This window comes from Passer domesticus, chromosome 16 (assembly GCF_036417665.1).
Source record: "Passer domesticus isolate bPasDom1 chromosome 16, bPasDom1.hap1, whole genome shotgun sequence".
Taxonomy (NCBI): domain Eukaryota; kingdom Metazoa; phylum Chordata; class Aves; order Passeriformes; family Passeridae; genus Passer; species Passer domesticus.
Genome location: NC_087489.1, coordinates 8,109,519 through 8,122,691, shown reverse-complemented (window position 1 = coordinate 8,122,691; position 13,173 = coordinate 8,109,519). Strand labels below are relative to the sequence as shown.

The window sequence follows — 13,173 nt, the reverse complement described above, 5'->3', positions numbered from 1 at the left end:
TTGGGGTGCCACTGTGTCCAGTGCCAGCCCTCCCTGTGGTGCTGTGCTGGAGCAGGAGGCGAGTCCGTCCCTGCCCCCTGCCCCTTGTCGGCGTGTCCCCAGCCCACGGGGGACAGGCGAGAGTGGCGTGTCCTTTGAACGGGCTCCAGCAGTGACAGGTGCTGGGAAAGGCGAAGTGGGCCGGCTCCCGCTGCTGTAAAGGATCCTCCTCTGCCCGGCTGCTCCGGCTCCGTTACAGCCGGGCAGGAGAGGCTGCTCCGGCAGCGCCGCCACAGCGCGGATGCTGCTCCCCTGACACCCCCTGCACCGGGACCAGGTAACGGGGCCGGGGGGGTGGGGGGGGTCCTGCGGGCAGCGGAGCCCCCAGCCCTGCCAGGAACACTCGGTCCCCACGGGCTTCCTGTGCTGAGCTGTGGGATGTGGGAACGCTCTCCAGGGACTGCACTGCTACACCTCCTGTCCCAGCAGAGCAGCAAGAACTTCCCTGCTGCTGGGATGGTCGCTGCTGGGTTTGTTCTGGGGCTGGGCTGTGCCGGGCTCCGTCCCTGGCTGCACAGGGAGTGTTTTGGGACAGGGTGAGGAAAGACGACCGGGCACAGGAGGGCAATGGAGCCCAGGGCAGAGCAGCCACGGGGATTTGGGGGTCAGGTGCTGGGCTGGAGGCCAGTGCAGGTACAGGCACCAGCAGGTCCCCTTGGTGGAGCTGGTTACCCCTGGGCAGGGGGACAAGCAGCGCTGGCGGCTGCTGGGTATGGGGGTCTGGGTGCCCCTGGGCAGATGGGGTTTGCCAGCACGGCTGGAGCTCCTGTGTGCTTCAGGGGCAGCAATGGTGGGGCCGTGCAGTGCTCACCTCCCCTGATCCCCACCGCCAGCCCGCGGCCAGAGCCCTGCCACGGTGGGATGTGGCCTTAAATTGTCACCCTGGCCGCGCCGCGCTGGCTGTTTGCGCGCCGGGGGCCCGGTGACAGGTGCCGGGGTCAGGCCATCGATCAGTCACCGCGGGGCAGATACCGGGGCACAATGGGACGGTGCCGGCGCTGCTGGCCACGTGGGCTCCGTGGCTCGGTGCCACCAGCCCGGGACCGCCGGCTGGGCGGCGGGGACACAGCTCCCGGCTGCAGGGCAGCAGCTCAGCTCATCCCTGCAGCAGCTCATCCTTGCAGCACCTCATCCATGCAGCACCTCATCCCTGCAGCACCTCATCCCTGCAGCAGCTCATCGCCGCTGCCCGGCTCCTGCCGGCCCCTCGTGTCCGGCGAGCCCTCAGCTGCCGCTTTCTCTCCCGCAGGAGCCCCGCCGAGCCGGGAGCGCCGCAGGGCAGCCGCCTCTGCCGGGAGTGTCCCATGGAGCACGGGGGAGGCGCGGACGGTGCCCACACCGGGGGCACCGGAGGCACGGCCCCCCCCGAAACCCAGGGCAGCGCAGCGGCTGCAGCCCCCCAGGCTGCCCAGCCCCCGGGGGGGACAGCGCCAGCCGCCACCGTGGCACGGGACACGGGCACGGATGAGCCTGGGCAGGACAAGGCTGGAGCAGGGAGGACAGAGCCGGGGCAGGAGACAGCCCTGGCTGCTGCAGAGCTGCAGGATGGACGGGAAGCAGCTCCAGGAGAGGAGGCTTCAGCTGTGCAGAGTGATGGAGGACAGGCAGCATCCCCCGAGGAGAAGGTGACAGCTGCCACTGGGGCCCAGGGTGTAGGGAAGGAGGAGAAAGAGAAGCCTGGGAAGAAGAAAGATCCAGCTGCAGGGGAGGTCAAAGGAGGAAAGGCTTCGGCTGCTGCAAAGGCTAAGGATGGAGGGAAGGATGAGCCCCTGGAGGGGAATGGCCTGGCTGTAACTGAGGCACAGGATGGAGGAAAGGACAAGGCCAAGAAGGAGGAAGCACCTGGTGGGTCAGGGGCTGAGAGTGGTGGAAAAGCAGAGCCTGCTGAGGAGAAGGCTCTGGCTGCAGCAAACTCTGAAGGAGGGAAGGCAAAACCTGTGGAGGAGACAGCCTTGGCTGCAGCTCAGGCTCAGGATGAAGGCAAAGGAGAGCCTGCAAAGGAGAAAATCACAGTGGTTGCAAAACAGGAGGTCCCAGCCACTGCTAAAGCTCTGGATGAAGGGAAGCAAGATGCAAAGACAGAGCAAGCCCCAGGTGCCAAGCCTGCAAAGGAGAAAACCACAGCTGCTGCAAAGGAGAAGGCCCCAAGTGCTGCAAAGGCTCAGAATGGGAAGAATAAAGTGGTAAAGGCAGAAAAAGCCCCAGCAGTTAAAAAGGCTCCAGATGGAGGCAAAGAGGAGACCACAAAGGAGAAGCCTCCAGCTCCAGGGAAGGAGAAAGCCCCAGATTCAGTGAAGGAGAAAGCTCCAGCTTCAGTGAAGGAGAAAGCCACAATTCCTGCAAAGGAGAAAGCCCCAGATGCTGCTAAGACTCAGGATGGAGAGAAGGCAGCAGCAAAGGCAGAGAAAACACCAGCTGAAAAAATGGCTCAAGGTGGAGGCAAAAAAGAGCCTGAAAAGGAGAAGTCCCCAGCAGCTGAGAAGGTGCAGGATGGAGGGAAGAAAACTGCAAAGGTGGAAAAACCCACAGTGGCATCAAAGGCTGGGGATGAAGGGAAAGATTCTAAAAAGGAGAAGGTCCCAGCTACTGCAAAGGCTCAGGATGGAGGGAAGAAAGCTGCAGAGGTGGAGCCTCCCAGACCTGGAGCAGAGGCCGGGGACGGGGCTGTGGAGCCTGCAGAGGCAGCAGCCATGGCTGCTGTGAATGCTCAGGGTGAAGGGGAGGAAGTGTCCCAGGGGACAGAGGGACAGCCACCAACGGCGCCCGAGCCCCCGCGCCCGGCTCTGCTGCAGAGCCTGAGCTGCCCGGCTGCCTGCCACAGGTACCCACTCCCTGCTGGGCTGGGGGGAGCCCCCTCGCTGCTCCAGGGAGCCCTGGGCCTCTCCCTGCTGGGCTCCCGAGCTGCTGGCTGGGCTCTGCTCACCTCCCACTCCTGCTTCCAGGCAGGAGCAGCCCTGGGCAGAGCTGGCAGAGATGGAGACGATAGAAGAGGAGACCATGATGGTGGAGCCAAAAGAGGGTCTGACAGAGCCTGGCTCTGGCCCGCCAGCCCTGGGGGACCTGCAGCCCCTGGAGCCAACCAGCACCCCTCAGGAGAGGACATTGCCCAGTGCCACAGGGCAGCCCCCGGATCCTGCTGGGGTGGCAGAGCAGCCTGGACCTGGGGTGCAACCATCTTTGACAGAGGCAAAGCCACCCCCCAGCCCCTACCTCACCCCCGATTTTGGGAAGGAAGACCCTTTTGAGATATTGGGTAAGGCCATGAGGTACCTGCCTTTTCCTTTTCCCCCGGACGTGGAGTGACAGCCTGGGAACCCCTGGCCCTGCCTGCTGCCCACACTGCCCTCCGTGCTGCCAGCTCCTGTCCTTGGCTTGTCACCTGCCTGGTGGCCTCCGAGCTCCCCTTTCACTGTAAACAGGGCTAAATACGTCGCGTCCCCTCCTGGCCTGCTCTGGCCACACTGCCTGTGAGGAAGAGGAGCCTGGAGAGTGACAGTGACTGTCTGGCAGGGGACAGCATGTCCTCATATCCTGCACCGCTGTCCTTGTGGGGATGGCAGGGCTTGGGGGCAGTGGGTGCTTGTGGGGATCCCTGTGAGGCTGGGCCCTGCTCTGGCCTGGGAAAGGGTCAGGAATGTGTGCACGGGGTGCCCTGTGAGTGGGATCTGTCCTGGGAGGGTGGGCAGGAGGTGGTGGCATGCAGGGGGATTGGCCTGGAGAGGGTGACAGACAATGACATGGCCTGGAAAGGGTGAATGCGACATGGGTTGGTGGGGGTGGCTGTCATCAAGTAAGGTGGGTGCTGTGGAACAGAGTGCCATGGGGGGGAGTGGGTGCTATGGAGCAGGGACCCTTCAGGGCTCGCTGCATTATCCAGTGCATCCCCAGCACCAGCCCAGCACTCGGCACCTGGCCACATCCTGCACCCACAGGCTTGGCTGGGTGCCTGTCTTCACTCCAGGGCAGCCCGGGGTACCCAGGGCGGGGTCCCCTGCACAGCAGATTCCCTTCTCACCTCACCCTTTGTCTCTGGCAGACGATGTCCCTCCGCCGCCCGCGCCCTTCGCTCACCGCACCGTCACCCTGCGCTCCGCCAGCGTCAGCCCCCAGTTCAGCCTCAGCTCCAAGGACATCCTGGGGGGGTAAGGAGGGGCCCCGGTGCTTCTCCTGGCACTGTCCCAAGCTGCCCTCCAGCTGGCAGTGGCCTTGTGTTGGTGGGACTCCTCTGGTCGTGCTGGGTGGGTGCCCCGGGCAGTGCAGAGCAGCAGCACAGCGCGGTGTGAGGGTCCCCAGCAGCCCCGGGGGATGATGGTGGGGGCACTTCTCCCTCTCTCCCTTCCTCCTTCCCTCCACAGGGGCAAGTTTGGTGAAGTTCACACGTGCACAGAGAAGGAGACGGGGCTCAAGCTGGCGGCCAAAGTGATCCGCAAGCAGGGAGCAAAGGACAAGGTCTGAACGACGCCGGGCAGGTGGTGGCAGTGTTACACTCCGTGTGTCCCTGGTGTGGGGACACAGCCTGGCCCAGCGGCACAGCCAGCGCTGACACCCCACTCTGGGGCTCCTTCTGCAGGAGATGGTGCTGCTGGAGATCGATGTGATGAACCAGCTGAACCACCACAATCTCATCCAGCTGTACGACGCCATCGAAACTCCCCGGGAGATCATCCTCTTCATGGAATTGTGAGTGCCTGTGCCTGCCTTGGGGCTACATCCCACCCTGGCTCTGCTCAGCACCCCGTGGTGGAGCTGGGCCAGAGTTCTTAGGGGGTCAAGGAGCTCTACAGGAGGATGGCTTGGGGCAGGGAGTCCCCCAAAAGTGACCCCATGTCCCTCCCCATGCAGCGTGGAGGGCGGCGAGCTCTTTGAGCGGATCATCGACGACGACTACCACCTGACAGAGGTGGACTGCATGGTGTTCGTGAGGCAGATCTGCGAGGGCATCCGCTTCATGCACCACATGGGCGTGCTCCACCTCGACCTCAAGGTGCGGGGCTGGGGGGACAGTGGCAGGGCCAAGGGTGGCAGCAGGACACTGGCTAGCTGTGGGAGGGATGCCTGTGGGTCAGCATTGCTCTGGTGTGGGTCAGTTGCAGGACCCATGGGCTGCTGGGTCTGGGCAGTGGGGATGTCCTGTCTTGGTGGTGGGGCAATGTCACCGTGTCCCCACAGCCTGAGAACATCCTCTGTGTCGCTGCCACCGGGCACATGGTGAAGATCATCGACTTTGGACTGGCTCGAAGGTGAGGTTTTCTTTCTCAGCTCTGTCTCTCCTCCCTGTTCCCCTTCCACCCTTCCTCTCCATGAGCCTTTGGGTACCAGGACCTACTCTAGGCCATTACTTTGGCCATGGCACTCCCTGACTAGCTGGGGAGGGCAGCTGAGAGAGGGGCAGTGGTTTGGGGGAGCAGCCTGTCCCCCTTCTGCTGACTTGCACCCCTCCTCGGCTGCAGGTACAATCCCAATGAGAAGCTGAAAGTGAACTTTGGCACCCCTGAATTCCTCTCCCCCGAGGTGGTCAACTACGAGCAGGTCTCCTACTCCACGGACATGTGGAGCATGGGCGTCATCACCTACATGCTGTAAGTCAGGGCTGGGGCTGTCTGTGCCATCTGGGGAGCTGTGCTGCTGGGGCACAGCTCCCCTGCGTGCACAGCTGTCCCCAGATGGCTCCCTGGTGGCAGGTGGGGGTACTGGATGGGGAGATGGCTGTGTGGGTCTGGGGGCAGGAAGAAGCTCAGCCTGGCTGCAGGCAGGACGGTGGCAGCACATCCCTGGAACATCCCTGGCCAGACTGGCTCTGTTCCAGGGGGTCTGGGAGGTGCTGAAGCCTGAAAGCACTTGACTCCTCACCTCTCTGCACCCCCAGGCTCAGCGGCCTCTCCCCCTTCTTGGGTGATGATGACACCGAGACACTCAACAACGTCCTGGCTGCCAACTGGTACTTTGATGAGGAGACCTTTGAGAGTGTCTCCAATGAGGCCAAGGACTTCGTCTCCAACCTCATCATCAAGGATAAAAGGTGTGAGGCTGGCAGTGGCCGTGGGGTCCTGGGATGGGCATCCCCAGAGCTGGCCCGGGTACCACATGCTGCCTCTCCACCAGGGCCAGCAGCATCCCCTGGGTCCAGGACTGAATTAACCCCATGGGGCTCTGCCCCACTCTGATTGTCCCCAACAGAGCCCTGTATCCCTGCAGGGACACCCATCACCAGCAGGATGTGCTGGACCCCTCAGAGTCCTGCACAGTCCCTGGACACATCCTCCCATCTGGTTCTTCCCTGCAGGGTTGTGGGGTTTGGGGCTCTGGAGTGGCTGGAGAGGGGGGTGGTTGGGGTTTAGCAGGGTTGATGTGGCTCGTCTTTCCCCCAGTGCCCGGATGAGTGCTGACCAGTGCCTGCAGCATCCCTGGCTCAATAACCTGGCAGAAAAGGCCAAACGCTCCAACCGGCGCCTCAAGTCCCAGGTGCTGCTCAAGAAATACGTCATGAGGCGGCGCTGGAAGGTGCGGGCAGGGGCGTGAGGGTCACAGCTTCTGAGGGGGCTGGGAGGGGGCTGCCAGGCTCTGCCTGTCCTGGTGGATGGCATCTGGAGCAGGGAGAATGGCTCCATCTCTCTGTGCTGCTGGCAGCTGGGACACTGGGCTGGGGAGCCTTGAGCGTGGGTGCCCCTGAGGTAACACCCCCATCGTGCACAGGTCCCTTTGTCATGGTTACTCCTGAGCTGATCCTAAGAGCAGGTTTTAGGGCAGGAGCAGTGTCAGGCCCCAGAGCAGGGCACAGCCTTGCCAGAGGATGAGAATCTTTCCTCTTCCCTTTCACAGAAAAATTTCATCGGGGTGTGCGCTGCCAACCGCTTCAGGAAGATCACCAGCTCGGGGTCCCTGACAGCACTGGGCATCTGAGCTGGGCTCCAGGGGAGCCGAGGCCAGAAAGGAGCCATTGAACCCACCCGTCTGGAGCAGCTGTGTCGAGCTGGTCCCACTGTGCCCAGGACCACATCCCTGCTCAGTCTCAGACTGCGAGGCTGCTCCGGAGTGGAGGTTTCTGATCTCAGCTCTGGCCCTGCCCTGGCTGCGTGATGCCCGACCTGCAGCATCTCTGCTCTGCTCACGCTTCCTTCTCGTGCCCTCGGGGAGGAGCAAGGCCATTCCGGTGTGATCCCGCTGCCTCGGCCACCTGGTGCTTGCTGCTTTCGGACTCAAATGTGCCCTCTCTGCCTGTAAATGCCGCAGCCGTGCCTGCCTTCACTGCCGCTGGCCCCTGCCCTGCCCGACCTCCCTTCCCAGCTCTGTGGCCGGCGATGATGCTGGAGGGCACCGCGGACCCTCGGCCCGGTGCTTTGGCACCGGAGCCGGGGCTCAAGCACCTCCTCCTGGGCATGTGGGAGCGGAGCTGGCCCCGAGCTGCTGCTCGCACAGGAAGGGAGGAAGCAGCAAGCACGCTTCCAGCGGCCTCCCCAGCTGGGAGCCAACGAGGAAAGAAGGAGGCTTTGTCTTCTTCCTGCCCTCCCTGCCCTTCGGTTCTGCCAGCGGGGGAAAAACACAACCTCTGCTTCACCCGCGGCGGCAGATCGCGATGAGCGGGGCGGGCTAATGCAGAGCAGCTGGTGCTCGCTGCCCCGACCACCAAGGCAGCGGAACTGCTGGAGCTGCTCCCCCGCGCCGTGCGGGGGCTCCGCGGCACCGGCTGCGCACCGGGGGCTGCCCCAGCTCCCGCGGCTCGTCCCCATCCCCGTCCTCCCTGCCTGCGCCCCTTGGGCATCCCCCGGGGCTGGCAGCACCCAGCCTTGCAGGAGGGGATGGCAGCTGGCAAGCAGTCCCCCAGCTTTGGCTTTTGCCATGGCTAAGCCCCCCCAAGCCAAGGCTGTGCGTTTGCTCTGGAGCTGCCTCTGCCGTCTGTGCCTGCTGGAAAAACATCGGGGAGAGACACGAGGAGACATTGCTGCTCACCCCACGCTGGCTGCAGCAGGGGAAGGGGCTTCAGGCTTGTCCCCACCAGGCAGGAGCCACGGCTGCTGGGACCCTGCCTCAAACTGGAGCTCTCCACAGCGCTCACCTTCTTGTAAATAAATGTACAGGTCTGCCAGAGCCCACACCTGCCACGCTGGGGGCTGGGGAGGCCCTGCTCCCACCTGTGGGGCCTGACAGCCGCAGGATGAGTGAGATGAGGATGGGAGGCAGAATCTCATCTCTGGCAGAGGGAATGGGTCCAGGCTGTGCCGTGGACAGGGACGACCTGGTACGTCCCGGGCAGGGCTGTGCAGGCACAGTGCCGAGGGTTTCTGGTCTACACACCCAACAGCTCTGAGCACCCCAGGGGATGGGGGAAGGGAAATGACTGGATGGATGGGTGGATGGATCAGCTGTCAGTCAGAAGTGTCCTCACATCTTCAGCATCTGCCCCTGTCGGGTGGGATGCCCAGGCAAGGGCGGGTGGGAACTGGTGCCCCTTTGCCCAGGGGAGCTGTGGCTGGCCCTGAAGAGGTTAAGGCTGCCAGAGCCCGGACTCGGGCGGCCGCAGGCGTCCCTCCCAGCCGCTTCCTGCCGGCAGCCTTTGACCGGTTCCTGTCGGTGACCACCCCGCAGGCCTGGACGCCAGCGCAGCCCCATCTGGTTCGAGTTACGCTCCGCGGCGGTGACGTCTCCTTCCTGCCTGGCCCCAGGAGCCGCGCGTCGCCCCGGTCCCGGCCCCGGCCCCGGCCCTGGATGGCCACAGGGCCCTGCTGTGGGGTGGCCACGGGGCTTCCAGATGGGCCATCAGCCCTGGGTATTCCTGGCACCCTGAGCTGCTGCAGGGATCAGCTCCTGAGCACTGCCCTGTGTGTGCCCGTCTACAGCAGAGGGATGCACAGACACCAGCACAGCCCAGGGTGTGGGACCCCTACCCCACAGCCCAGTTTGGTTTCTCCAGTCCCCTCCTTCCTACCCTGGGACCCTACAGAGACACACACTGGGCTGGGTGAGTGGGGCCACAGGGCTGACACCCATGGGAGTAGCCGTGACCCCATCCTGTGCTCCAGCTGACAGCTCTTGAGCCCCTGAAGCTGCTCGGAGTGGTCTGGTCCCACTGGGGCCGAATGCTCCTGGTCCAGCCCAGGCCACGACAGCCAGGTCCGTCCCTTATGTGTGGGGCCCTCATCACCCCCACAGCTGCGGCCTGGGTGTGCACCCGGGTGTGCTCAGCATCCAGCCCCCGAGCCCGGAGCAGCGCATTCCCCATGCACCCCGCGGCACAACCGTGCCTGCAGGAAGAAGGATCCCCGCAGGCGGTGCAGGGAGGGAAGGGGAGCGGGGGCACCTCCGGCTCCGGCAGCAGGTTCGCCCCTGAGCGGGCGCAGCAAAGCCCGGCCACGGCACGGCCCAGGATGGGAGCGGGCGGGGAACCAGGCCACCCACAGCGAGCCGGGAGCGAGCCAGGGAGGAGCAGAGCCGGGAGAACAGCGGGTCCGTGACCGGCAGCCGGGGTGAGAGCGGGAACGGGGAGCGCGGGGAGAGCGCACGGCCCCGATCCGCGCTCCCGGGCAGCGCGGGACAGGAGCGCCCGTCCCTGCTGCAGCCGGGGGACAGCGGGATGCTCCCAGCACAGGGAGCCCCTCTCGGGCACGGCACGGGGCCGGGGCCGTGTGTTCCCAGCCGCGGCGGGCGATGGGCCCGGCCACGCTGCGTGGGAACCAGACGGCCCCGGGCACGGCTGCGGCGCTCGCTTCCTCCCGCGCCCCCGGGGACCGAGCGAAGGAGGGGGCTGAGGTCAGCCGCGCTCGCCGCCCGCCGCTCCGGAGACGCCAGCATGATGTAGGCGCTCAAATATTGTTTTCCACTGGGTAGGGGAAAAAAAAAAGGGAGTAAAGAGAGGCCCAGCAGGGCTGAGTGGCGGTCCCCGATGATGAAGGGCGGCCCCCCTGCCCTGCCCGGGGCTGGGACACAGCCATGGCCCAGCAGCAGCAGGCTGGGGGCTGATAAGGGAGCTGACGTGGCCGCGGTGCTCCCGGTCCCCGAGTGACGGCAGTGTTCCTCCGTGCCAGCACGGCCCCCGCAGAGACCCCCGAGATTGGCCAAACTGGAGTCCCCCTGGCCTTGGGGAGCTGGGGGGACTCTGACACAAATTTGGTTCTCACAGCAGCATGGAGAGCCCCTGCCAGCCCTGTGTCTGTCCTGGGGCTGGCTGTGCCATGGGCTCTGGGTGCTCCTGCTCCTGGGGAGCTCCCTCGCCCAGCCTGGGGGTGGCAGGATGGGGGCTGCAAGCACAGCCCCCCACTTTGCCAGCATCACTCTGGTCCCATTCCAGTGCTCAGAGGAGCTGTCCCAGTGCTGTGTGGGAAGGAGCCAGTGGCCAGGTCCTGTCCTGGGGCTGTGTGGGACCCTGCCCACTCCAGTGTCCCCCAGTTGGGCCAGTTGGGGCATATCCCTGTGCCCAGCCCAGTGTGAACTGCAGTGACTCAGCTGGTGCCTCTTCACTGGCAGCCACCCTGCATGATTCAGGTCGGAGGAATCCACTTTCCTGGCTGTTCCCATCAGAGCTGCAGCCCCTGGCACAGCCCATCTTTGGGGCTGCCCTGCTCTCAGAGTCTGCAGGGACTAGTTGGAATTCCAGCCAAGCACTGACACAGCCACAAGCAAGGACAGAGAGGGGAGGGAGCCCTGTCCCCCCCACAGCAGAGCCTCCACGCTGTGCCACAACCTCTGCAGTCTCTCTGGGGCAGCACGGGTCCATTTGCAGGGCCACACACTGAGCCTGGTGCCACTTGTGCCATGTGTGACATCCTGTGAAAAAACAGGAACCTGGAGGGGTCCCAGGCCCAGGGAGGTGGCAGTGGGGCTCCTCTGGGGGATAACTTCTGCTGCAGCACATCCCCCTGACCCCCAGGGACAAAGTTCCCTTGTACTACCATGGGATGGCACTTCAGGGGCTCCTGGCCCCACACTGTGGCCAGACCTTGTCCCCAGCATCTCCCTGGGACACAGGACCTGGGTGTAGGTGCCCTGATGAAATCCATGCCCTGTCCCCACATGCCCTCACCATGCCGTCAGTGCTCACTGATGGAGGGACTGGTGGGGATGGAGGCTGTGCCAGGTGCCCTTGGGCACATGTGTCCCCCAGCCAGCACCTGAGCTGGGGCTGAGCATCCCCAGCTTGCCCCTGCCCACTGCCCACCTGGAATGGGGCACAGAGACCACAGAGGCAGCGTTGGGGAATGTGCTTTATTAGCTGCTGGCTTGCCCCAGGGTGGGGGGAGTCCCTCACTCGAAGAAGAACATGCCGGGTGCCCGGTAGAGGCAGGGGGGCAGCCCCAGGGGGTACCCGTTACCCCCCTGCAGTGGGATCGTGGTGCCCGGCCCCCACGGCTCCTTCTGCTCTCCTGCCCGTGGCCCCAGGGCCCCGAAGGGCGGCTGGCGGGGGGCGGTGGGGGCCGGGGGGGCTGCAGCCAGGAGATGCTCCAGCGCTGCGCCGCAGGGCCGCTCCTTCACGCAGAAGCTCACCCGGCACTGGTAGCTGCTGCCCAGCGCCTCGGGGCCCGGCCGGCTGAAGGAGCCGAACACGGGCAGCTGGGGCTGCGTGTAGCCCTCTCCCTCCAGGAAGCAGGATGGGGAGGGCTTGCCCGTGCCCAGGAGGCTGCCAGGGAAGGCGGGTGCTACCTGCCCGAATGGCTGGCACGGCCCCAGCCCAGGGGCAGCCAGCTCCTTGCCCTCCAGCTGCTCTGGGGGGGTGTCTGGGGTGGCCGGCGAGTCCTGCGGGGGGTCCCTGTGCTGGGTGGGCAGCAGGGCGGGCAGCAGGGCAGGGTGCTGGTGCTGGTGCGGGGCCGGGCGCTCGCTGGGCAGTGGGTACTGACCTGGCCGGGGCAGCTGCAGCGCCGCCGGGAGCCCCCCGAAGGCATTCTCCTTGGGCGGGCGGCTCTCGGGGGGCGTGAGGAGCGGCCCCTTGGGCTGTGCCACGTCCGGCAGGTACAGGCAGGGCTGCCTGGCCTTGGGCGGCTGGCGCCGTGCCCAGGGCTCAGCGCACCCCGGCACCCCGGCACCCTCAGGGAGAGCGGCAGGGCTCGGCAGGCGTCCTGCGGCCGACGGCGAGCTGTAGCCCCGCTCTGCCTTCCCCTCCTCCGGCAGCGGGGCGGCGGGCAGCCCTTGTGCCTGCTGTCGGGGGGTCTTCCTGAGCCCCTCGTCCCCCTCAGTGCCTGGTGCTTCCCGGAGACCCTTCTTCCTGGTGAAGCGCCGGCGGCGCCGCAGGAAGCTGCCGTTCTCGAACATGTTGTAGCACTCGGGGTCCAGGGTCCAGTAGTTGCCCTTTCCCGGCTTCTTGTCGTCGCGGGGCACCTTGACGAAGCACTCGTTGAGGGAGAGGTTGTGGCGGATGCTGTTCTGCCAGCCCTGCTTGTTCTCTCGGTAGAAGGTGAAGCGGCCCATGATGTAGCGGTAGATGCCGCTGAGGGTGATGCGCTGCTCGGGCGCGCTCTGGATGGCCATGGTGATGAGGGCGATGTAGCTGTAGGGTGGCTTGGTGGCCTCAGCGCCGGGGAAGGCGCCGCCGGCCGGCTCCGGGGCCGGTGGGCTGCGCAGCGCCGCGTCGCCGACGGGGAGGTCCGGCTGCATCCTCCCTGCCGCCGATCCCGCTCCGCTCTGCGGCCGATCCCGCTCTGCTCTGCGGCCGATCCCGCTCCGCTCTGCCGCCCGGCCCCAGCACGGCCCGATAAAACCCGCCGGCCGGCGAGGGGGCGGCGGGCCCCTCCTCTGAGGGGCCGCCCAGGGCGGAGCAGGACTCTGCCGTCCAGCGCTGGTCCCTGCGGACAGACAGACGGATGCGCCGCCAAGACCTGCGGCCAGCAGGCAGTGGCCCCGGGGTTGGCACGGCCGCGGCCTCCCCGGGGCAGAGGCGGACACAGCCCCCGGCTCCCCCTGCCCCTTTCCCACGGAAGGTTCCCACGACCTGGCTCTCATCCTGCGCTGCTCACGGTGAGCAGCCGGGCTCTGGCTGGGCCTGGAGCGAGGCTGAGTGAGGGATGTTGGCAGGACTGAGGGGCTGCCTGCCCTCAGGTGCCCATCTGCCCCCTGCCCACCCCAGTGCCTCAGCCCCAGCCTGGCCTTGTGCTGGATCCTGGGCCAGGTCTCTCTGTTGTGCCAGGTCCCTGCGTTGTTCCCAAAACTCTG

The 13,173-nt window shown here is 65.7% G+C and overlaps 2 protein-coding genes across 2 annotated transcripts; one reads left to right on the top strand and one right to left on the bottom strand.

The window, feature by feature from the left end:
- The first annotated feature begins 1,343 nt into the window (after positions 1–1,343).
- On the top strand, positions 1,344–8,124 carry MYLK2 (myosin light chain kinase 2). The gene is made up of 11 exons (XM_064391464.1): positions 1,344–2,860; positions 2,982–3,292; positions 4,076–4,181; positions 4,395–4,488; positions 4,610–4,719; positions 4,882–5,023; positions 5,209–5,279; positions 5,490–5,618; positions 5,906–6,058; positions 6,408–6,540; positions 6,859–8,124. Exons 1-11 carry the CDS (start codon positions 1,344–1,346, stop codon positions 6,937–6,939), a joined length of 2,847 nt encoding a protein of 948 aa, XP_064247534.1. The 3' UTR covers positions 6,940–8,124.
- Positions 8,125–11,251: 3,127 nt separating this feature from the next.
- On the bottom strand, positions 11,252–12,892 carry FOXS1 (forkhead box S1). Its single transcript, XM_064391602.1, has one exon. The coding sequence runs from the start codon at positions 12,616–12,618 to the stop codon at positions 11,275–11,277; it is 1,344 nt and encodes a 447-aa protein (XP_064247672.1). The 5' UTR covers positions 12,619–12,892; the 3' UTR covers positions 11,252–11,274.
- Positions 12,893–13,173: the final 281 nt, after the last annotated feature.

Coding starts and splice junctions, on each gene's coding strand:
- MYLK2 (XM_064391464.1), top strand. CDS start 1,344: ATGGAGCACGGGGGAGGCGCGGACGGTGCCCACACCGGGGGCACCGGA. Junction 4,489..4,609: donor AGCAGGGAGCAAAGGACAAG/GTCTGAACGACG, acceptor CTCCTTCTGCAG/GAGATGGTGCTGCTGGAGAT. Junction 5,280..5,489: donor GACTTTGGACTGGCTCGAAG/GTGAGGTTTTCT, acceptor CCTCGGCTGCAG/GTACAATCCCAATGAGAAGC.
- FOXS1 (XM_064391602.1), bottom strand. CDS start 12,618: ATGCAGCCGGACCTCCCCGTCGGCGACGCGGCGCTGCGCAGCCCACCG.